Genomic DNA, 23,071 nt, shown 5'->3' on the forward strand with positions numbered 1-23,071 from the left:
GGCTTGGTTCGTCGTCGTTAGATATCACAGCATGTATTTATTGTGCTCTCCAACAGATGTGAAAAATTGCGAATGAATTGAAATATACCATTTAAAAACATCGTGTGCTGTAGTCAGGGGAAATCCGAGGAAAGCACGTAAGGTTTAAGCACTGATCACTTGTTTGCAGCACAAAAAAGCTGATGGATGCGAATTCCTTCCTGACCCTAAGGCGTGGGTTGTTACTGAGGAAGGATTGCTCCAGCAGAGAAGTTGCTTATGTCTTGGGGCAAGGGTTTTTCAAGGTGATATTTCAAGTTCCACTTGGTGTAGTCGGTGTCTTAAATTTGACACTCTGGAATTTCTGGTGACTGGGGAGAGTTTGGGTAGGTGTATTTATTACACTTAGCGGGGAGCTGACTGAAGCTATCTGAAGTCCTAGGCAGAGCAAGGAAAATGGGGAATAAAAACGGAGGCAGCTGTTTGGCTTCTTATACTCCAGAATGAGTTTTAGCAATTAACGTGAATGTAGAAAATGAAAGACTGCAAGACTGAGCAGCAGCAATAGTCCACAGAGGAGGTGTCCTTCCATTTCTGTTGTATGAACAGCTGATGTAAAAAACAAAAACAAAAACGAGAGAGAGAGAAGGGATCCTGTGGGAGAACGTGGTGTTGCAACACTTAGATCATTGGTTTTCATAGGTAGACCGCTTTGATCTTTGCTAAACCATAATTCCTCCTCTGGGGCGTTTTGAAGTGTTCACCATGAGAAGCTGCAGTGTGAGTGGGTGGATGTGGCAGGAAACTACCACTTAGATCCTAGAAAAATGACCTCCTGTGATGTAAAAATAGATACAAAACGTGGCACAAGAGCTTGTTTGTCTCTCGAGACTGGCAAGTTCTCTGAGAGGAGGGGAATTCATGCAAAGGCTTTTTGGAGGTGCCCATCAGAGGTTCAGCACCGAGGAAAACGAAACGATAGCTTTACAGTGGCTTTTGAACCAGTGGGGATCTGGGAGCCAAAAAATACATCTGCAATAATTGAATAAAAGTCTAATCGTACTGTAAATCAAGTTAATCTTACCTGAAACAAACACAACTGGGCTTTTTTAAACACAGCTCAGCTCCCTCTCAGAAGTACTTTATTAGAGGATTCAGTTTTGGTTTTAGAGCTCTCATGCAGCATGAAACAATCATTGAAGAATAATAAACTAGATTTTAGGTTTGGTTTGGAAATGTGGACTTGTTTTGCTGTTGTTCTTTTCCAGCTTGGGAATTGTAGAGCAATTTGGAGGACAGTCCGTGGGGTCTTGTTTTGGACTGGAAAAGTCATTAGTTATCTGTGTCTCACTCATGCCAGTTCTCTTTGAGACTGTTACAGGAGAAATGATGTAACCACGGGACAAGGTTTGGGGATTTTATATTTTATTTTTTTTGGAAATAGATTCCTCCGTACTCCTTTGTTTCAGTGTCATTAATAAACTCTTCTGAGATGAAGATATCCTGCAAAAGCAGGTGACTGATAGCCTAATAAATGTCTCTTTTCTTGAAAATAACTGGTGTAGTGAAGGTGTGCTTGAAGATGTCCATCGAGAAGCTCCATCTGCCTGGGCTGCTTCTGCAGCCCTTAAAAAAGAACTCTTCTACGGCTCTACTGACCGATTAGGAGATGTGGATTTATTACTTAGGACTGCTTCGCTATCCATGGTGAATTAATTTCAAGTTAGGTTTCTTGTAGCATCCCCTGTGCTAAGAAACTGATAGAAATCACAGTTTATGAAAATGCGTAGTAGTGTCATGAATGCCTTTTATTTTACTGTAGATAGCATCCTGCAGTGCCCACACACCTCACCTAGATTTCAAAGCCTGGAGGCGTTGTGGCTTAGTGAAGCTTTGCTTCCTTCTGTAGTTATCTGAGGCTCAATCTCTGGTGCTGAATCAATGCAATTCCCCACTTTGCGGAGACTGGAAACTTCCCACGTGTTGAAAGGAGCCTTATAACACGGGCACGTGAGGGTGCATGAAAGCTGAACCCCACGCTATTTGAATGACTCCTTAGTGTCAAAGACCGCTGTGTACACTGAGTCCAGTATGAAGCAGGGGGTTCAGAAGATGAACGTGGAATAAACCTTGCTCGGTTCTCTATATGATAATAAATATATAAGGCATCCACACAATGGCAAGCACTGGGAGGGTCACTGGGTATTTTGCCCCTTTGAAGCCCAAGCAGCCAGTCTGTCTTGGAGAGGGGATTTCACCACTGTGCAGAAGCCAGTATATTGTTCATCTGCAAGGCAGGGATTCTGTCCCAGAATTTTTCTGCAGTATTTAAAGAATAATTATTCTAAAGTATTTAAGTGAACTACTCGTTCTATAGCAGCAGTACAGGTTCCTATAAAAATCTGTAGTTTGGAATAAAATCCAGAAAATGAGTACCACGTTATCCAAAGGTATGTGTGGAGATATATAAAAGAGTAATTTCTGTAGCACCTTGTTAAGTTTGTGAAAGATTATTTGCTGGATTCTTGGAGGTGAAAGGGACTCTCAGACCATCCATTCTCTGGCCCTCTGTACATCACACTTCATTCATTGTCACCACTTCGTCCCTGAGCCCAGTAATCTCTGCTTGACAAAGCCATTTTTATTGGTCTGGGAGAAGGGCTAGATCTGTCACGACAGCCAGACTTGTTTGTTAGGCTTTCTTTGCTTTCGTGCACGCAGATCAGCTAGGTTATAAAGAGCTTTCTTTGCCTGGGGGAGAGTCATGGAGCTGCTGCTAACGTGGCACGATAGGGCACGAGCATGAGGGTCACTAACACAAGGGATGCACCCCAGTGATCTTCCTCTGCTCCTGCCTGCTGTCCCTCTTGTAACTTGCTTCTTCTCTCTGGTTGCATGCATGTGAAGCTAGCTGATCATGTAGTCCACTCATAAATTCTCTCAAAAGTAGGGTAAATGTAGCAGCACTTTTCCTATAGTTATTTAGTTTTTTAAAATACTATAGTTACACGTCTAGTGCACACCCTATATAGAGTATATATAATATTTCTAGATGTGCACACTGTCTTGCAATATCTATCCATCCTACTTTTCCAAATATTGTCTCAAGTAAATTCTATTAAATTGTGGAGGCAATGCACAAAGATATTTGCTGAAGTTCCGTAAGCAAATCACCCATGAAGGAAGTATAGAAGATTAAATTATTTTGAGACAAAGAATTTAATATTTTGACAATCTAACTCATAAGCGTAGATTTAATTACATATTTAATATTGTTTCATCAAAAATGAGCGTTGCAGGTCTACTAATGTAATAACTAAGAAAAAATTAGGTTACCACCATTAACTGAAATATTATTTGAATTAAGCTTTGAAATGTAATTACGAAATGCTCTATACTCCTTGTGGAGAACATGATTTCTGCTGATGTTTCTAGCAGCGTACACAGCAGGCATGCACCAACCCACAGCACATAATCCATGTGGCAGGTTGCATGGTAGAATTGGTAAACACCAATGGATAAGAATTACGGTAGATTAATTCATTTTAAAATTTATTTGCATTAAAAAAATTTTTTTGGTCTGCATGAGATTTTTTTATATTTAGTTTGTTGTGTTTACAACTGACAAATAATAGCTAGTGAGTTATTTCAGTCTTTTTTCTTTTTAATTCTAAATTAAATAATATTTTTAACTAGTTCTAACGGTCAGATGCTCAGCAGCTGCAAGAGATTATTGCTTTAGAATTGACGGTATTCTGTAATTCCATTTTGTGATCTTACTAGGGTGAAGTAAATGGTCCTTCTATTTATGATTATTCCCTTATAAATGCCATAACTGTGTATCACTCGGCAGTTGCCTTTCTGTTTTGTTGGAAAGATGCTATCAAGTACAAAGAACAATGCCCGAGCTATGTGCTTTTGTCAGTTGTTATTTCTGAATGACAGACTGCATCGAGTGTCAACCACCCTGCTCTGCGTAACAGCAGAAGTGCAGGGGACCCTGGAGCAACAAGGCTCTTATGTTCTTCAAGCATTCATATCCAAGAAATGCCTCAGAATGAGGTTTACTTGTGAACACAACATATTTTTAACTTTGTTTATCGAAATGATGCAGCAAAAGACGCAGAACTGTGCTCTGTGGGTCAGCGAATGACCTGAAACAGCATCAATTTCTGTCATTAATTTTATTTAAAAACAAAAGCAAATACTTTGATCTCCTAATACACTGAAAGGACATTTTGCATCCCCAAACTTTCTTGACAGACATTTATTGAATCACAGTTTTACAAATATGGCTAGATAATAGCAATAAAGCGTATTTTGATGTGCCTAAGGCATAGTTTGTGTTTTGGTGTAATGCATTTCAGCACTAAGTCAGATTTACTCCTGATGTTGAAGAAAAGCTCATTTTCACCTCCTATATTGCTTCCTTGTAGAAGCAAATAAATAACAAAAACCATCCCATAACCAAAACCTACCAAATATACTCCACAGTAGTGTTAAGTTGACGGATTTCTAAATGGATGGTATTGCATTAAAATCAGATCACAGTATTTTTGTGTGCTCTGGCAGTTTGTCAGAGGTGTGCAGTGGGGTGCCTTCATCATGGAAGCAGACTTCTGTGCACTTGTCCTGCAATATAGCAACAGCGAAGATCCACCTTGTGCCCCAAAGTAAACACAAATTTGTATCCATTTCGTGTGGTCACACGTCCTTGTACAGACCTACACAGAGGTTATACCCTGCCAAAAGGCCACACCGCTCAGTGCTCAGCCGTGAGCACTCAGTCACTCAGAAACAAAGCCACAGTCTTCAAGTTTCTAAAAAGTGCCTCTCTGGGGGATTTCCCAGATGCTTAATTGATGTAATTATATATATATATACATTTATATACACACACACACATATATATACAATATATATAATAATAAATATATAAATAATGTTTATAATATATATAGTATATGTAAAATATATCACAGAATCACAGAATAATCTAGGTTGGAAGAGACCTCCAAGATCACCGAGTCCAACCTCTTATATGAAACACTCTTTCCTAGCTTGGATGGGTGTAACCTTTGTTGTACGCTGTACATTCTTGTGTTTTAAATATGAGAGTAACTTTCATAGTTCAGAGCATCTGATATAAATTTAGTCTGCCGCAGTGGCAGCACTCAGATTATTATTCATTTTCAGTGCCTTCAACAACAGTAAAAAAAAAAAAAGAGAGAAGAAAAACAACCCCCTTTAGCAAAAAAACCAACACTACCACCAAGACCCAACCTTGATTAAAAAAACAAAAAGTCAAAGAAGTCCCCTGTCAAGCAGTGAGCAAATTCCTTGTCAGTAAGGAATTTGTGGCCTAAATATAAGAGGAAAATGGAATACCCCAATGTCTGTAGCACAAGCAGAACAAAGCTAGTCAATACGAATAAATAGAGTACGTGTACACAGGAGAGCCCAATCCCCATTTACTGAAGTTAAGAAAAGCTGTTGTGTTTGTTAAATTAGAGCGGCCCAAACCATGACGGGATTGGATCCAGAACTTGAGTGGAAATGGAAGCTTTGTTAGTTCTACCTTTAACAGAGATCTTAAAAAATCAGTTCATTTTCAACAAATACATTTAGCATACATGCACTCATAGATAATCATCAGCTCTGGATAAAGTTGTGCCTCTGGGTCTCTGCACAAATACCATGATGTAGCTGGGAGCACACGATGGACCCTAACTTCTGTATTTAGAAGAGAATTCAGGTTAAATGCTTTGGGGAAGGACAAAGCTGAACTACAACTACTATTCTCTGAAATGTATCTGAACGTTGTTTGTAAATCTGGGGTTAGTTCCAGCAGCAATGAAATCTGTCACAAACAGCTGTTTTATCTGTGTTATCTTCAGTTTCTAACCACGCTTACCTTTGGTTTACAACTGTTGATAGAACTGCGTATTGCACACACACGTATTTGTACCTATACAGCCACTACATGACAGATACAATATGCATTATCGTTCTGCAGTGGTGCTGGGAACACCAAGAGCAGCAGGCTGAGATCCCACCTTGCTCGCTAAACTCATTTCTGGTAGAAATCGGAGAACTGCTGAGAACCCCCAGCTTCCTCTGTCAATCTGCCCCCACACAAACTACCTTCTCTCTTTTCCAATAGTAGCTCAAGAATGACTTTTTCCCCAGTTTTTCCGAGTAACTCCTGGGATTGTATCTTGCTTGTTGATGTAGAAATTTCATCTGCCAGCTAGAAAACCACTGGAAACAGGGAGGCCTTTTACAGAATTGCTGACACAACTTTATCTATAGTATAGCAGTGTAAACCATCTGTTTCATATAACATGGTTATTATCGTTTCTTGTCAAACTTATCACTGCGAAAATACGTTGCTCCCCTTTTTTTTTTTCAGTGTCTGTAACATACAGGAGTGCAGTTACTGACGTGCTGAGAATGAGCTTTATGAAAGACAGCTGTCCATTTTGATACCATGAAGTTAGTATACCAATTTACGCACACTTCATTACCAGAGGCAGAAAGTTGCTCCTTTTTTTTGTTCCCCCAGTTCATCAGTGTTGGTGGTTCTTCCAGGAATACAGTGCACAGGACCACATTTAGATGTGCATCTCATTCTGCAGCTCTTAAAATGGTGACTCAGCCCTCCTGCTTAAACTGGTGTAGAAGGCAGCTGCCCTGAAGGGTTGATATAAGCAGTGGGTGATGCTGCTGATCCAGTAGCTTCAGTACAACTGAAGGTTGACCCATTCATGCAACCTAAAAATCTTGTGGGTGTGCTAGGAGCATGAAATAAATTTGTCACTTCAAGAGCATCATAGTACAGTTCGCATTGTTACTGAAAGTGTGAAATCTCACATCACTTTTTATAAAGAGCCGGGCAGCAAAGCAAGGAGATAAGCATCGGTGTGTTAGTATTTCACTTTTAGATCACTGTTTTATTTAAGGCAAAATTGAAGTTACACTAAGAAAGCTGGTTTTGAGTACTGGATGCTCATCGAGCATTTGGAAGGTCTGCCCGACAGAAGCACTTGTGTACATTTTTAATTTCTAAAGTAATAACTCATTTCCTGCTGTGCATTTTTGTTTTGGAAAAATTCATTCATTTTAGCTACACATTAACGAATTTGATTCCAGGCATGACCCTTCTAACCTGGTAGAATTCATATTTTAAAAATACAATGATAACATACTTGGCTTTACTTGCACAAAAGATTGTTGGAAGTAGCTGCATGAGGCTATAACAGCACAGACCACTGGTGGAGAAGGAGTTGGTGAGGAACGACATTGGCAATATTGCATTTCTTCACTACTGTGAATAATTTTAGCAATGGGACACTGTGTTCTGGAAATTATCACAGACCTCTAGTGTACTTTGTGGATAGATGTCAGCTATTTCTAATCCTCTGGGAACTTTCTTAGAACAGAATGATAGATATCTATATAAAAAACAGATGCTGAATGAGGGACTAAAAGTCAAAATCTTTAGCTGGTGTAAATAGTAGAAAATCCAGTTTACTGGTAGCTACTGATTTTTAATAGCTGTAACTTGTTGTACCAGCTGAGAATGCAAGGCCTTATTTCCAGCATTTTTCTTCAGCTATAAGAAATATGTGTATTTTGGGGGATGCTTTGATTACTGTGATATTCTGAAGGAGGTAAAAGATCGAAGTTTGTTCTAAAGCTGTGCTAAGTCTGAAGTATAACGTTCCTAATTAATTAACAGCATTTTAGGCATTTCAGTTGGCTGGTAAAATAAAATAAAAATATGTTTATTTACATATAGATGTTAGTCTTATTTTACACAGAATTGGGAGTAGTGACTCAAGCAACCTCACCTCTTAAGGGACTTCAACATAAAAATATCTATCAGGCTTTAAGGTTCCAAGATAATGGTCTCAACTATGTCCTCTTGCTCATAATGAGCATGAGACATTCCTCTTGTTACCAAAAGCATATTCCCATATTTTTCATACCTCACTGAAATGGATTCCTATTTCTAAACTGATGGTAAGGGATTTAAATAGTTGTCTATTCCTAAATCAATGAGCTGCCATGATTTTTTTTTTTTTTTTTTTCCCCAAGAGGATGAGGCATTTTGCTTTACTTCTTGCCAATGGAGTTACTGCTTCTTCATAAATTTTATTGGACATTTCTCAAATGGGGAGTTGTAATGTTAAGGGATCCCTTAAAATTCCAAGTGATGTAAGGTGCTGAGGTAAAGGAAAGATGTGTTATTTTTTTAGGGAAAGGAAACAGAGGTTCAGAGGAGAAATTTGGTTTTTGGAGGAGCAAGGTAAGGTGGAAAAGCTTTGTGGTTCAGAAGATGAAATTACATGAGAACCTAAAAATAACCGTGGAGATGCTTTTTGAGGAAAAGTAAGATCTCGAAATGCTCAGGTGGACTTCTGATATGTTGTAGTTTAGCAAAATATCATTTGAATTCTCCTGGGAGTCACTTGAAACTACTAGAGGGAGCTGGTGAATGGACATGTATCACGCTTGTATGCCAAGATGGTTTTAAAATCACAGAACACTGTTTACATGCAAAGCCTACAATAATTTCCTGCTCAGGTAGAGGCCACAGGGCCTAAATTAGAACCCTCTACATCTTCCTGAGGAGAGGAAACAGATAAAGCAGGTGCTGGTCTCTTCTGGTAACTGATGACAGGATGCCTGGGAACGGCACAGAGGGGTTCAGACTGGACAGGGGAGGTTCAGAACGGCCAGGGGAGGTTCAGACTGGACATTAGGGAAAATTTCTGTATTGTGAGGATGGTCAAACACTGGGATTGGAGGCTGGAGGCTTCCTAGCGAGGTGCTTGATGCCCGAGGCCTGTCAGTGTTCAAGAGACATTTGGATAATGCCCTCAGTAATATGCTTGCACTTTTAATTAGGCCTGAAGCAGTCATGCAGTTAGACTAGATGATCTCCGAAGGTCCCTTCCAACTGAACCTCTGAAGGTCCCTTCCAATTTCCCACTCTGCGCTGCTGCGGCCTCACCTCGAGCACTGTGTGCAGTTCTGGGCACCACAGCACAAAAAGGACATTAAACTGTTGGAGAGTGTCCAGAGGAGGTCTATGAAAGATGGTGAAGGGCCTGGAGGGGAAGACGTATGAGGAGCAGCTGAGGTCACTGGGCCTGTTCAGCCTGCAGAAGAGGAGGCTGAGGGGAGACCTCATCACGGCCTGCAGCTTCCTCGCGAGGGGGAGTGGAGAGGCAGGTGACCTATTCTCCGTAATCACCAGGGATAGGACCCACAGGAATGGTGTCAAACTGCAGCAGGGGAGGTTCAGGCCAGACATCAGGAGGAGGTTCTTCACCAAGAGGGTGGTCGCACGCTGGAACAGGCTCCCCAGGGAAGCAGTCGCTGCACCAAGCCTGCCGGAGTTTAAGAAGCGATTGGATTGCGCACTTAGTCACATCGTCTGAATTTTTGGCTAGACCTGTGTGGTGCCAGGAGTTGGACTCGATGATCCTTACGGGTCCCTTCCAACTCGGGTTATTCTATGATTCTATGAACTATTCCATTCCATTATTTAAGAAAAGTCCTAATCTGTTATTAACCGATCAACAGGTTAGTTGACATAATTGCGCTGCACTTATTAGTTGGTCTTAAATGCTGTGTGAAAGATATGATTGGTGACACAATTAATTCACCACTAATAGGCACTTCTAGCCATCTACTACGTTAGAGAGAAAATATATAAACTGAAAGGTGTTTAGAAGGAGCTGAAGTAATATGACACCTCTGAAATTTCAGTGCCTCTGAATCCAACACAACAATGCTCCGCATGAGAAGCATTAAGCCCTCAGACATTACTGGGTGTCTTTTCATTCCAGAGGCTTGATCCCCAAAATCCTATCATTTAATAGCACTGAAGACCAAGTAATAGTAACAAAAATGGCAGTCCAGGTGATTTTTTCTGTTTTGTCATTTGGGTATGCAGTACAATTATGTGGCTTGGGAGACAGATAAACTAGGCCTCAGACTTTCACTGCTGAACCAAGGTGAAGGCAGTGCACAGAACTTCTAGCTTCCAGCTGGTCATTTCTACTTCAAAGACAAAACCAGGACTGGTCACAGAAGAGCCCAGTTGTGGGCCTGGGTTCCCTATGTAGTTCCTGCAGAGTTCAGGATGCAGTGGAAGACTGAGCATTTACACCAACAACAGGGCATGGGCACTTGAATTATAGAGTGCCCACATACCACCCACACAGAGCTATCTCAAGTCTATGTGGAGCATGGACTTGCAGTCAAATATTGAAGTTCTCTCAACACCACATGGATTTTTATTCACTTACAAAAGGGAAAATAAGCCAAGTTTGCATGATTTATGCATTATGGGCACCTGCTTGCAGCTTCCACCACTGCTGAAGAGACGTTAGTATTTATAGAGCTTGGCTGTGGAAAAAAATAAAAAGTTGCTTGGATGCAGCCTTCCTGGGCTTTCAAAGGCTTGTATCAAAGAAACAATGGAAGGATAAAATTAAAAAGATATGAAAAAAGATGAAGTAGTTTTTGAAAGGAAGAACTAAGGGAAATAGAAAGTAAATGAAGTTCAAAGCAAACAGTTGCTGGAGGTGATGACGGCTGGTTTTGTTTTAAACTACAGATCCCTACTTGAATTTTAATTCATTCAAACCCTTTTTACCATGGACAATTTGCCTGACAAAAGTTCATAATGCTTCATCCCTGAAGCATGGAAGGATATCCAATGAATAAAAGCAGGAGAGTCTGCAGGAAAGCCTTTCATTTCCTCTGTCCCAGAAATCCTAATCCTACAGAAGAGCAAAGTAAAGGCTGGTATGTATCTTTTTTAAGAACATTTATTAATGTTATGCATCTAAATGACAGGGTGGACAGGATTTTTTCTTTGCTGACTTTTGTTTTTAACATTCAATGTAATTTTTTATGCTCATCTTTTTTTTTTTTTTTTTTAAATATGTATGGACCAAGAATTGCGGCAATATCAGAGCCAAGTTAAAAATGAAATTGAAAAAAAAAAAAGAAAGGTAACCTTTTTCAAACACGGGATGCAGTAACAGGGGGTCTCCAGATATGCAGAGAGACCTCTAATTCTGCTTTCACAGTGGATTTTACCTACAATGCCTACCTGTACATTTAAACAAGCATTAGTTAATGTTACCATATCCCCGTTACATAAAGGCAAAATAAGAAACGGCGTCTTCCTTCCTTAAATTTAAGGAAGCTATACAACACTTTGAAAATGGAGTAGGGATATTCTTTCCCTGACCTAGCTTTGTTCTTCTTCTAGTAGGAATTACATTAAGTTAAATTGGTCTGCAAATGTAAAACTCTACTTGAAGACATCCTGGGAGTTGCAGGATGCAAACACCAGTCTGTGTTAGAGAGGAAGCTGCTTGTAAATATCCATGGCTTTCCTGGAAATCAACTGGAAATTCAGGATGAACTGAGGTAATCTTGAGAGGTCTGATGACTTAGTAATAAGGTAGAATCAGGTCAGGTCAATGAAAACACTTTTCCTCAACTTTACTTGGGTGTCTGTTTTTAAAGGCTTCCTTGGTATAAAGATCTCTGTAGCAAAGCCAATGTTTTCTTAACTCAAATACGTTATTTCAAGCATTCTCAAAATAAAAAGAAGGGTTTTCAAGTGGATGTATATAGTAAAATTACCTTCTTTGGTATTTCAGTAATTCAGTGCTTTCCAACAACCAAAAAAAAAATGTAGAAAAATTCCTGACTGATGCTAATTGTCCTGCTCTGACATTCAGTCTCAAGGATTTTGATGATTCACACCTATCCTTTATTGAAATGAACTGGATTCCGCTCACTTCTTGCTTATTGACACTTATTTTTAGACATTGAGAGAAGGAAATTGCTTATTACTCCTGTATCTGTAAGTAACAAATAAGTTTAATTTCTGCAGAAGGTAAATTTCTTCTTGGACATGAGATGTATGTGAATCGCCATCTTTCTCTCTCTCACATATGTGACTTACTTTTGATTGCATTTGAAACTAAGCTGCTCCTTTATAACCTTCATCCCTGATGCTGTGCAGAAAGCAGCTAGGATGCCCTGAGAGCTACCAAAGCCTATTCCTTATTATCTTGAAACCAGAAGTTGCTGACCGAGCTGTCTGAAGTGTGGCAAAGGTAATGGCAGCAGAAAAGAAACAGAGGTTTTGTTGCTGGAATCTTTGCAGACTTTCTTGCTTACTATTCTTTTTTATTTCCAGAGGCCCAAGGTTTCAGCAAATGAATAGCTATGCTGTACAAACTGCATATTATGAGTATGGCTTTCCAGCAGTACCTTCCTACTCCACCCAAGAACTGGGTGGTTTTCTCTTCACTCTGAAATGCTGAGCCTTTTGGAATGTAAGGATTTTTAATTACGGAATTGACTTTTCTTACTAATTACAAACCTGTATTTTTAGTTAAAAAAGAGGGTGATATTAGTCAGCAGAGGATGCATTTAGGGGATTGCGTGAATACACTTTGCAAACCACAATGTAAAAGAGCTTTGTGGAAAAGGCAATGCAATGATAGGTTTCTATTGAACTTTGATGTGTATGGCTTCAAAGAACGAGGATGTTTGGGCAGCAGCAAGTGTGTTTCTCTTAGATGTAATAAGACAACATCCATACCCGTTTTGTCTGACTTCAAAGGACATAAATCCTACAAAATAAGGAAGGCAAACCAGCTCTTTTACAGTGCAAACTAGTTATTTTGTCAGTCAAACTTTGAGCGTTATTGCATATATGAAACTAGAACAGTGGAATTTGCCCGGGTTCAATAGGTGGGTACACAGAGGAGATCAGCTTGCAGGTAGGGGCTAGCAGCTTCATGAATTTTCCTGTTGTTGTCAAGTTGGTTAAATCTGATTGCCTTCTACAATGAGATAATTGGCTTGGTGAATAAAGGGAAGGCAGTGGATATTGTTTACCTTGAGTTTAGCAAGGCTTTTGATGCAGTCTCCCATAGCATCTGTATCCAAATTGAGAAAGTATGGACTGAAGGGCTCCAAGGTGAATGAAAAAAACAAGGTTAGTGAAAAGCTGGCTGAGTTCAAAGAGTAATGGCTGGCAGCTCAAAGACCAGCTGGTGGCTACTTAATAGTGGCATGCCTCCAACAGTGGTCAGTGCTGGGGCCAAGAAGATTGATTTGTTTCAGCATGCACCCTTAAATACTTGGTTGGTGGCTAAACTGGGAAGAGTGGCTGATATGCTGGATGGCAGGGCTGCTGCTTAGAGGGATCTAGGCAGAAATGGGGTGACAGAAACCTCACTGTGTTTAACAAAGGCAAATGCTTCTGCAAGAGGATGAGCTGGGGACTGACTTGCTGGGGAGCAGCTTCGAAGGAAATGACCCAGGGTCTGTGTGGACAGCAGTGAAGGCAAACTGTACTGGGCTGTGTTAGTGAGAGCATGGTCAGCAGGCAGCGAGAAGGGATTTCTGCCCACTCTTCAGCTCTTTCAGATGTCTATTTTGGGCCTTTCAGGTCAAGAACAAGACCAGAGTGTGTAAATGGATGGGCCACCAAGAAATTAGGGAGCTGACACACGTGCTGTAGGTCGAGTGATCTGGATCTGCTCATCTTGAGCCAAGAGGTTGTTCTGTGTTTGCCATCAGTATTGAGCGTGGGATTTAGTCCGCTAAGGCTGACGCTGTGTTCACACAGACCAGCTCCACTGGTAGTGTCACAGCAGATGGCAGCTTACTTCCCAGCCTCACCACAGGTAGTTAAGCTAATTAGACTAATTATTTTTTCTTTAAAACACACTTTGCAGATCTGACATGATTTTTTTTGAGTTAAATTGTAAGCTATATTCTTGTCATTAGTCAGACACTTTAAAACACTGGTGAAGAAGCAAGTAAAGTTATGGAGGCAGGAGATTTCTACAGGGCCTATAATGAAATAGAACTCCAGGAAGAAAAGATTAGAGTTGGAAAAAGAGGTTAAAATGGAATAATATTTATGATAATATAATAATAGAGGAGTTACAGGAACATTTAATACGAAATTAAGGATCCTCGTTATGTCTGTTTCAGTTGTCAGAGAATGGTACAATACATTCTTTAATATATACATGACACAAAATTATTCTGTGATTCCTTATTAGGAGTAATCTGCAAAGTATATGCTTATACAAGGGGCTACTTACAGTGCTCAGGTGTCAGAATGTATTTTCTCATCATCTAACATGAGATGAAAACACAAAGCAGTGCGGGGTACCTGTGCAACTGCGCAGCCAGCAGCTCCCTTTGTGCTTTCAGAAGTGGTTCTCCAGGAGCTGACGCAGTGCAATCTCACCCCATCACCTGGGCAGTCGGTTTCTGGCCGGCTGGACGACCAGGAGGGCTGCTTGTGAAGCACTTGTAGATTTATCACAGGAATCCAAACGTCCTGTGAGTGTGGAAACTGCGTCTTGCTGATACCAGTTTCTTCCCAGCCAAAACACATCATTTTTTTACTGGTGCGCAGCAGTCTAAGACTGGACTTTGGAAAGACCCAAAACAAGAGCTCACAGATTCCAGAACAGTGTGCCAAAGTAGACAGTCAGAGAATATTACATTTTCGTTTTAAAGTGTTGCTATTTTAGATATTAGGCACAGTTCCTTACATCCTGATAAGATCTGCAGCAGCAGGTTGGCCAGAATTCCCTCTGTTGGAGCATGGTAGCTTCAAAACGAAAGCCAAAGCTTTCAGCCTTGCAGTTTTAACTCTGTTTTAATTTTAAAGACAATGCCTATATTGCAGAACTTGTGAAAATTCAGCAGTGCCGAGCCCTGGCCCTACTCTGCTTCCACAGACTGGAACCGTTTCAGCACGCTCTCTTTCTAAGTGCCCCCATCAAAAGAATCTGCTGTTCCTGCAGGCCCAGCAATGGAAGTGATTCCCTTCAAATTGTCAAGACTATGTTCAAATGCTTTACTTAGAAAATTAAATGACCTCTGTTGCGTCAAGCCTCTTTTGAAATAGTAAAACTTGGTAACTTGCCAGGGTAAGCACGCTTTTAGGCTTTGCCTGCCCCGAGCTGGGAAGTAAACTGTGGGACAGGAGGATATGGCTGAACTGGCTGCACCGCGATGCTCTCGAAGGACAAAGTCCAGGCAGTGTGCTTGTGGCAGCCTGGGCTCCAGCAGAAACCAGGCACCCCGCTAATCAGCTTTTGACTGATTTCCTCCGACTGCCGAAATCTGCTACAGTGTTTTCTCAGGCATGCCCCGAACGCCTCCCCATAACTATCTGTGTGCAGCCTCAGACATTTGGAAGTAATTCCATTTCTCACTGCATGCTTAAGGCTTGACTGTTGTCATCAGGGACTATTTGTGTGAGCGCTGCTGCAGACCAGGCTTTTCAAACTCCCTCTTCAACCTTTTCTCCTACCAAGGAATTCGACCAGCCATTCTACTTCTGAACCAAAGTAACAACACAGAAAAATAAAGACATTTTTACACCTGTCCCTATTTACGGGATGACTCTAGTGAGTTAGTGAAACCAAATGCTTTGCTGCTATGCACAGCCCCAAGGCTGTAAGGTTACCCACAGAAAAAGACCAACGTGACCAATCTTACAGTGCACTGCCCTGTCCATAGGATAAGACGGGGTCTTTAGGAAGGCTGCCTTGTTCGTTAATTAGCTCAGGAATAATGAAGTCAATATGCAGATACAACAGCATCAGATGCTCTTAATGAATTGAGCAATTGAGAATTGAATCAGTTATATTCTTAGAACATCAAGTTAAAATTCACTCAGAGGAGTCTAACGATATCCTAAGCATGGTTCTTGCTTTCCAGCTTTCTCCATTCACCCAAATTTCGAATCACAGTGCTGAGATGGAAAACAGAGTTATTTATTTTGGCAAATTTTTCTGGAAGAGACAGAGCCAATAGCCAGATCCCACTCAAAGAGGCCTTTACATGGGAGGTTCTCTCTTCTCCCGAGTCAACATATATTGGTTTATCATTGATTTATGCTTCCGGAATGCTCTTCAGAGCTTGGAGGTTGGGTTTTCTTGGTTGACAAACCTTGGTGGGTGAAATCCTTCCCACAGTGCCAGCCAGAACAGCTGGCCAGCTGCAAAGCGCATGTCTTCAGTAAGGCTCCGGTTAACTGCTGCAGCAATTTCAGCAGTTAATTAAGTCCCTGCTTGGGAGCTGACTGACATCTTGGTACTTGGCAGTATTTATTTTCACTTAATGTTATGGTAGTGGACTCTGCAAGAGAAACAGTTGAGTCTCTGTAATTTTCCATTCCTAAAATACACGTTTTAAAATCACCTGTGTTATTTAGGAATACACCCTGGGTGTTTTATTATTTCCAAACAAGGCACAAGGGCTTCAGCTCCCTCTCTAGATGATTGACTGACTAAACAATCACATTGAAATCTCATGATGAACTGAGACCACTGAACTTCTTTAATCTGCAGAATGCTTCTAAAAATATTTATTTCGTGTGAACTTTGCAAGTTATCCTGTAAGGTGTTTAAGCAGGAACTTATAGAATAAATTAAAAAAAATACAAAACTCCTCTTTTCCTAAGAAACATATCCGATGAAGCCTGGTTTCCTACATGTTTGTGTTTTAAACACTTTCCCAAAAGTATCATGAAAAGGATTTATCCCCGTGTTTTACAAGGGAACCCCGGTGGGGTTCTAACTTGGGGCTGTCCTCTCTTCCAAATGGTGCATTCACAGAAGCTGCAGGAGCACGGTACCTTAGTGACCTGGCCTTTCACAAGGTCTCTGTCAAATGGGGCTGAGATCAGCCCCTGGAACCAGATGTGCCTGGGGACACAGATGTCACAGTGCACCTCGAGGGACCTCGAGGTCCTATAATGAATAAATCCTCTGTGCTGTGCTCATGAGGGGTCTGTATGTGTCATCCCTAGCTTACTGCCTTGGCTGTGCAGGGGAATTTAACTGACTTTCAAGACATGGAGAGGTCACTCATCTTCTGTAACACTTAGTGAATTAGCCATGTTAAAGACCTCGTTGGTGAGCTTTTCTAAGAGAATGCTGTTATTTGCATTTAAGTGCATCCTTGTGCTGTTGCCATCACTTGTAGGTCATTGAGAAGCATGAAGCATCTTGCATGGAAACACCTGAACACAAATTTGATTTGATAATGCCAGTCAAATATTTCACATCAAGCAAATACTGAATCGTTTTATTATTGTTGTTGCTAAGGGATTCCAGGTTCCTCCTCATATATGTGGCTACAAATTCCTTCCTCTGTAAGCTGTCTGTGCTAGTCACTATTAAGAAGAATCCTTTCTATGGAACAAATGCAAAATAGATCTTAGATTTCTCAGCACTCCTGAGAAGTATCTGATTTTCAAAATAATTGTTACTTCCATGGGAATTTGTATGATACAGTGGTATGGCTAGTGCTCAAAACTACTGAGAAAAAAGTTACCAAAAGATAAAATCTCTACAGACAGTGTGATTCCTATCGGAGTAAATAAGAGCTTTTTTTCCCATTGATTTAATGAGAACTGGATCAAGCTCTGTGCTCATGTAGCAGGCTGCCAACCAAGCACTGTTAACACCAAGCTACTCTTGTCCATCTCTTGGCACTCCGTCCACGTGCACAACAGTACATCTGCAAAATGGCTGTTAGCACGTACTGTCTTTCACTTTGATTTTCTTCTGCACCTCTGCCTTATGAGTCAGCAGGATTAGATTGTTGTAAGGCGTAACTTGAAACTCAGCTGCTCATATTCTAGTTTCCTTGCAAAGGTTATGATTTTATTCATTTTTTAAACTTAACCACTGAGTACTTTACTGCAATCTTCTATTTCCATATACTTTTCACAGTCTAGAATCAGGCTGACAAAGATGAGAAGCTACCTGCAGAAGCTGCTTTGTCTCCAGTCTTTTTCATTCAGTAATATTTCCTTTTGTGTTCTAGACTTCTTATGTTAAGCGATGTAAAAAAGTACTGACTGGTGTAGAATATGCATCAAGAAGTCCCTCTTGGCAGAAGGAAAGCATAACACTGCAGCCGGAGCTTTAAGGACCAGCCACCATCCCTTCTGGCTCTGTGAGCCTGTGTTCTCTGCCTCTGAAGGTCTATCGGCATTTACGCTCCTTGAATTATGTCATTGCTTGAGCACCAACCAACAAAGCAAGACCCATTTTCTCCCACTTCACTCTCGGATTTCCATTTCTTTCCCCTGCGTCAGCCCTTGGAAGAGCAGCCTGGTGTCCAGGCGCTGCTCACCAGCCAACGCGGGCCATAAAAGTGAGCAAGTGGCGGATCTCCGGGTGCACGTGCACCATGGTACACGGCTGGTGGTGCAAGATTGAAGTGGTTCTGTATGCTCTCTCTTAAAACGTTCGTCCTGTCCTTGGCTCCTTGAGGGGGGGGAATGAACGTGGATATTTGCTTGCAAGGAAACCAAGCTCAGCAAAAATGCCCAGAGCAGGGTGTGGCTTGCACGCCTTTGCTGGACGCCTTGGGCTTTTCTCGTGTGACTGATGGGCTTTGACAGCCATCTAGTGGCTGGGAGTTTCCTTTCTTTCTTCTTCAGTAATTTGTCAGAGCTGGGCCTGGGTATGTCGGTGCATGATCTGATTTCTACTGACAAAGAGTTGATGCTTGGTCTCTGAATATGATCATTTGATGTATCAGCTGGGGGTGACTTTTGACTTCTGGCTGAACAGTTCTTTCATGCTAAGCTGATATTCCAGCAGATCAATGTATAACAGAAAAATCACGTTATAGTCATGGTGCCTTTCATTGAAAACCTCGTTCAGAAAGGTCCTTTTTGCAAGCACACAAATGAATGTCTTTAATTTTTTCATAGGGTATTTTTTGTACCCTGCCTTTTGTGTTTGAAGGCTGCTTTGATGCTCGTTTTCCCTGACGCTGATGGATCGGTGACCCTGTGGATTCTGTAGTCAGGTCCAATAATAGTTGTACTTCTTCTTGGTGAGAAAGGAATTGGTTAATGGACTACCAGATCATTTTGCCACATTAACAATTTCCAAAGCCGCTTCTGGAGTCGTTCAGCATCTTGTGTTACAACTGCAGAGGTAGAAAGAACATGTGAAACAAATACTTAGTGACTCGGTCTCTATAATTAAAAAAACTTGTTCGTTTCCAAGCCAGGGAAGAAACAAAATAGTACAGTTTCCTTTGCTGCTTTTCCTGGTCTGGGTATGGACAGATAACAGGCCTACAGTTTGGATCTGACGCTGAAAAGTCCAAAGGTGCTTGTGGGACGACTTCGAGGTGCAGTGGCTGCTCTCTGCAGGTTACTCTTAGTGTAGCACAGTCACAGCCCAAAGGAAAACCAGAGACAGCAAACGTGATAAAAAAGATTTGAAATAAAATAATGTTTGTTTTTCTTTTAAAGTTATCAGTGTACCTGCAATCCGAGAGGAAGTCAGACTTCTTAATATATTTTCAGAAGTGAGTAGGTGCTGGTTTTCCCCCTCCCTTTGCCTGCCCGTCTCTTCCCCAGCCACCGAGCAAGGCTCCGGCAGAAGCTAGTCACCACCTGGCGCAGCTCCGACTTGCCAAAGCAGTTGCTGTGTGGTTTATTTGAAGTCATGACAGAACGCTGACTTTGGGCTCGGTAACTCAGAAATTTCATTTATGCAAACTGCTGCTCTGGAACAGCACAGCGAGTTCTACTGGTGATCCGTTAAGGAAGACGCAGACCATATGCCAGACATCTGGGGGAAAAAGGCTAAATATGTCAGACAGCGCGTTATGTCAGGCACACCAGGGAGAAGTGAGAAGAGTGCTTTTCAAAATGCATTCTGCAGTTTGGAAAGTGATTCTCACAGCATCCTAAACGGGCTGCGCACCACACTCGGTCGATGTCTTTACTTCACACTGAAAACATTTCCTCCCGAGCTTCTGTGGCACCCCTTCGAGTCGTTCTGTCAGTGTATGTGATGAACCAGTTGAGGAGGGGAGATGACCTGGTATGAATTTGGATTTCAGTTTCTGTTGGAAAGCTGCAGAAGCTGATGATGGCAGGCAACAGTTAATGACACATCTGCTCCGTTCCTCTGAGCTTTGACATTGATGGAGTAACAGGACTTGAGTTAAGGCATGAAGCTGAAATCCTGAATCTGTTCCTGTTTATTGCTTTGTGATTTTCTGTTTACATCTGGTTCAAGTTAGGGCAGAAATGCACAGAACAGTGAAACTGACCTTGTGCTTAGTGCTGCTAATTGTTATGCTAATAACAGGTTTTCTTAAAAAATGCTGATCGTCATCTTTGACTACCGGGATGCACCCAGAATATGTATGTAGAGCTACCTCTGTTCCCAGTCTTACTTCGGTTCAAAATTAAAGCTGTTTGGGAATCTTCAGACCAAGATTTTAACCAGATTGTTCCAGTTCCAAGACGTTTTTGATAGAAGGGTTTCTGTGGTCAGCTGGAGTTGCCACCCGGGATAAGATTAATCCTTGCCACGGTATCCCAAGGTCAGGAGAGATGTTTGGAGCACAAGAAGCTGCGTGTGAGAGCTCTGCTGCCTATGGTTCCGAGGAGGGAATCTTGGCGCTGGGGTTTTTGGGTTGCAGGTTTGGGACCTGGGGACTGTCCGGGGACGGTTCACTCCTTCTGCCGGAGCTTGTGTTGTGTGGAGCTTTAGAGGATGAACTATTCACTAGGCCAAAGTTTGGTAGGGCATTTTAAAAAACATTGGAAAACCAAAGAATTTTGTTTCTTAAAGTGTATTTTATTTTAAAATTGTATTTTATTTTTAGGAGGAGATTATTACTTCATTATTTAAAAAAACAACTCCCCCTCCAAAACAAACCAAAGCAAACCCAAAGCAAAAAACTACAGATATTTGGAGTGTTTGCTTACATACCTGAAGGGACAGTTATGTTCCCCCTCAAGTAGGGAAATTTTTGAAAATTTTAAGTTCTCTCAGAACAACAAAAAAAAAAGAGAGAGAGAGAATTCAACCCAGAGAAGTCGTGAAGTCTTGAATTAATGGATTCAAGAAGAAGAAAGAAAGGGTAGATAGGGTAAAAAAGATGCGGAACTTTGGTAAAATAGGACGAGCTCCATACAAACATGAGAAATACCTACACAGATAGGACATTCGTTTAGTCAGTAGATGCTGCCCCTATGCAAATGGCCACGTAGGACGTTCTTTTATGTATAGTTAAGAAGTTAAGATATTTAAGAGGTATTTTGTGTATAGCTAACAGATATCAATAGCAATGAATTCTGCCTGCACTGGTGTCCTGTTGTCCTGTTTGGAAGATTTCACTCTCCATGCTGATATTACCTTCTGCCAAGGTCCTAATAAATGGTTTTTATTTATTTAGTTATTTATTTTCACCAATCATTCTACCATGTCTGTTCCACACTGTTGTAAGCCTGGCCGTGTAAAGTACTTGCAGCAGGGAGCAGGTAGCACTTCTTTGTTCTTTCCAAAAGTCTCACAGGTTCCTTTTTTTCCCAGAAAATGCCCCAATGCACTGTGGGCAAACATTGCAGAGAGCTGGCATGTGGCAGGAGTTTGGCAATGCAGAGTTAGTACCTCACTGAGCAGAAAGGCACCCAGGCTCCTAAGGCAATATACATTTGAGACCATGTGGTGGGGTTGTGCCTCTCCACAACAACTCCATTTTTACTTCCCCTTGGCTGAGAAATAAGGTGGTAAAATAAGAAAGACATTTAAGATGACTGGTATTTAAAAGACATTAACTTCAGCTATGCTGGTGGACTGTTTTCTTCATGTATGGTGTGCTGCTTTTCATCTCCAGACCTGCTCTTTCCTCATCCTGATACTCCTTGGGTTTCACACTTGGAAAATGCTTTACGTATCCTCACTCTTTTTCCAGGAGAAGACGGTGAAGAAATCGCCTGCACTCAGAATGGCCAGATGTACCTGAACAGGGATATTTGGAAGCCCTCGCCTTGCCAAATTTGCGTCTGTGACAATGGAGCTATTCTTTGCGATGAAATCCAGTGTCAAGATGTGCTGGAGTGTGAGAACCCACAGGTGCCCCCGGGGGAGTGCTGTCCTGTGTGTCCCCATACGACACGAGATTTTGACAATGGCATTGGTAAGATTGCTTTCCAGTTCACTTTTTGTTGAAAGGAGACCCAGCCAGGCTGGCCTTGAGAATGAAATTTGCTCTGCTGTGGTTCAAGATGGGACAGGGAGACCCTGATGAAATCTAGATCTGTTCCCAGTTTCAAGTCCAAATATGCAGGAAGATTGGTGGTGAGGTTAAAGGTCTCTAAAATCAGCCCAAAGAAGTAGGAACCTCACGATACTGAAATTTCTAATAGCATTTCCATGGTGAAAGTTTAAATCTGAAGAGAGTAAATACTTGGCAGCTGTTTTCTGTCTTGGTTTGCACCTGAGCTGGCTCTGGAAACAGTTTTCTTCTATGAATGTGATTAAGCCCAAAGGCTTTATAGCTAAGAGGCTGAGCTGAATTCCATCTTGATATTTCAAGGAGGTTGCTTTCTGGGTTCTTTTTGTGGTTCATCTGGAACTGAAAGATGAATATGCTAAGACAGATAATAAAATAGAGCATTCTTTGACAGAAAGCTCAATTCCAGGCCTCTCCAATGGCTGAATAAATGTAAATATTATACCTAAGTGGTGAAATGTAAGCACTATAAAGCGTTTCCCCAAGGTGAAACATGGACGCACAATTCTCCCATGAGACATCCGAAAAAAAATAGTATAAAGTATTCTTAACTTCCTGCTTGCATACTTTCTGTGTTATACCTTCAAGATAACATCTTTTCCATCCATTTTTAATTATGGGAGAGACTTGGATGAAGTAAATCCCTCCAAATATTTTCCTAAGAGAAAATCTCTTAACGTGCAATTAATATTCATTAATGCAGTGTGTTGCATTATTTGAGCTATTCTTTATATGACAATTAAAGCATTTATTTATTTTTCAGGAGGTATAATTAGTGTTGATTAACTTAGTATAGAACAAAGTAGTATTGAAGAGTGTGTGGTAGGGACTTGTGTAACTGAGCAATCAGCAAGATGTGGCAAGCATTAATAAACAGATGGTGCCTCCTGCTGTGTTTTGGGAGGCATTTGGCCAAGGCCAACAGATACACCCAGAAGATATA

At 41.2% G+C, this 23,071-nt stretch overlaps 1 protein-coding gene across 1 annotated transcript in view; it reads left to right on the top strand.

Annotated features, from left to right (window-relative positions):
• The window catches only part of COL5A2 (collagen type V alpha 2 chain), a 104,321-nt gene that overhangs the window by 29,716 nt on the left and 51,534 nt on the right, over positions 1-23,071 (top strand). The window contains exon 2 of the mRNA XM_035331607.1: positions 21,808-22,032. Coding sequence (XP_035187498.1) covers positions 21,808-22,032 — 225 coding nt within the window. The remainder of the gene's footprint in view (positions 1-21,807; positions 22,033-23,071) is intronic.

Source organism: Oxyura jamaicensis, chromosome 7, assembly GCF_011077185.1.
Source record: "Oxyura jamaicensis isolate SHBP4307 breed ruddy duck chromosome 7, BPBGC_Ojam_1.0, whole genome shotgun sequence".
Lineage (NCBI taxonomy): Eukaryota > Metazoa > Chordata > Aves > Anseriformes > Anatidae > Oxyura > Oxyura jamaicensis.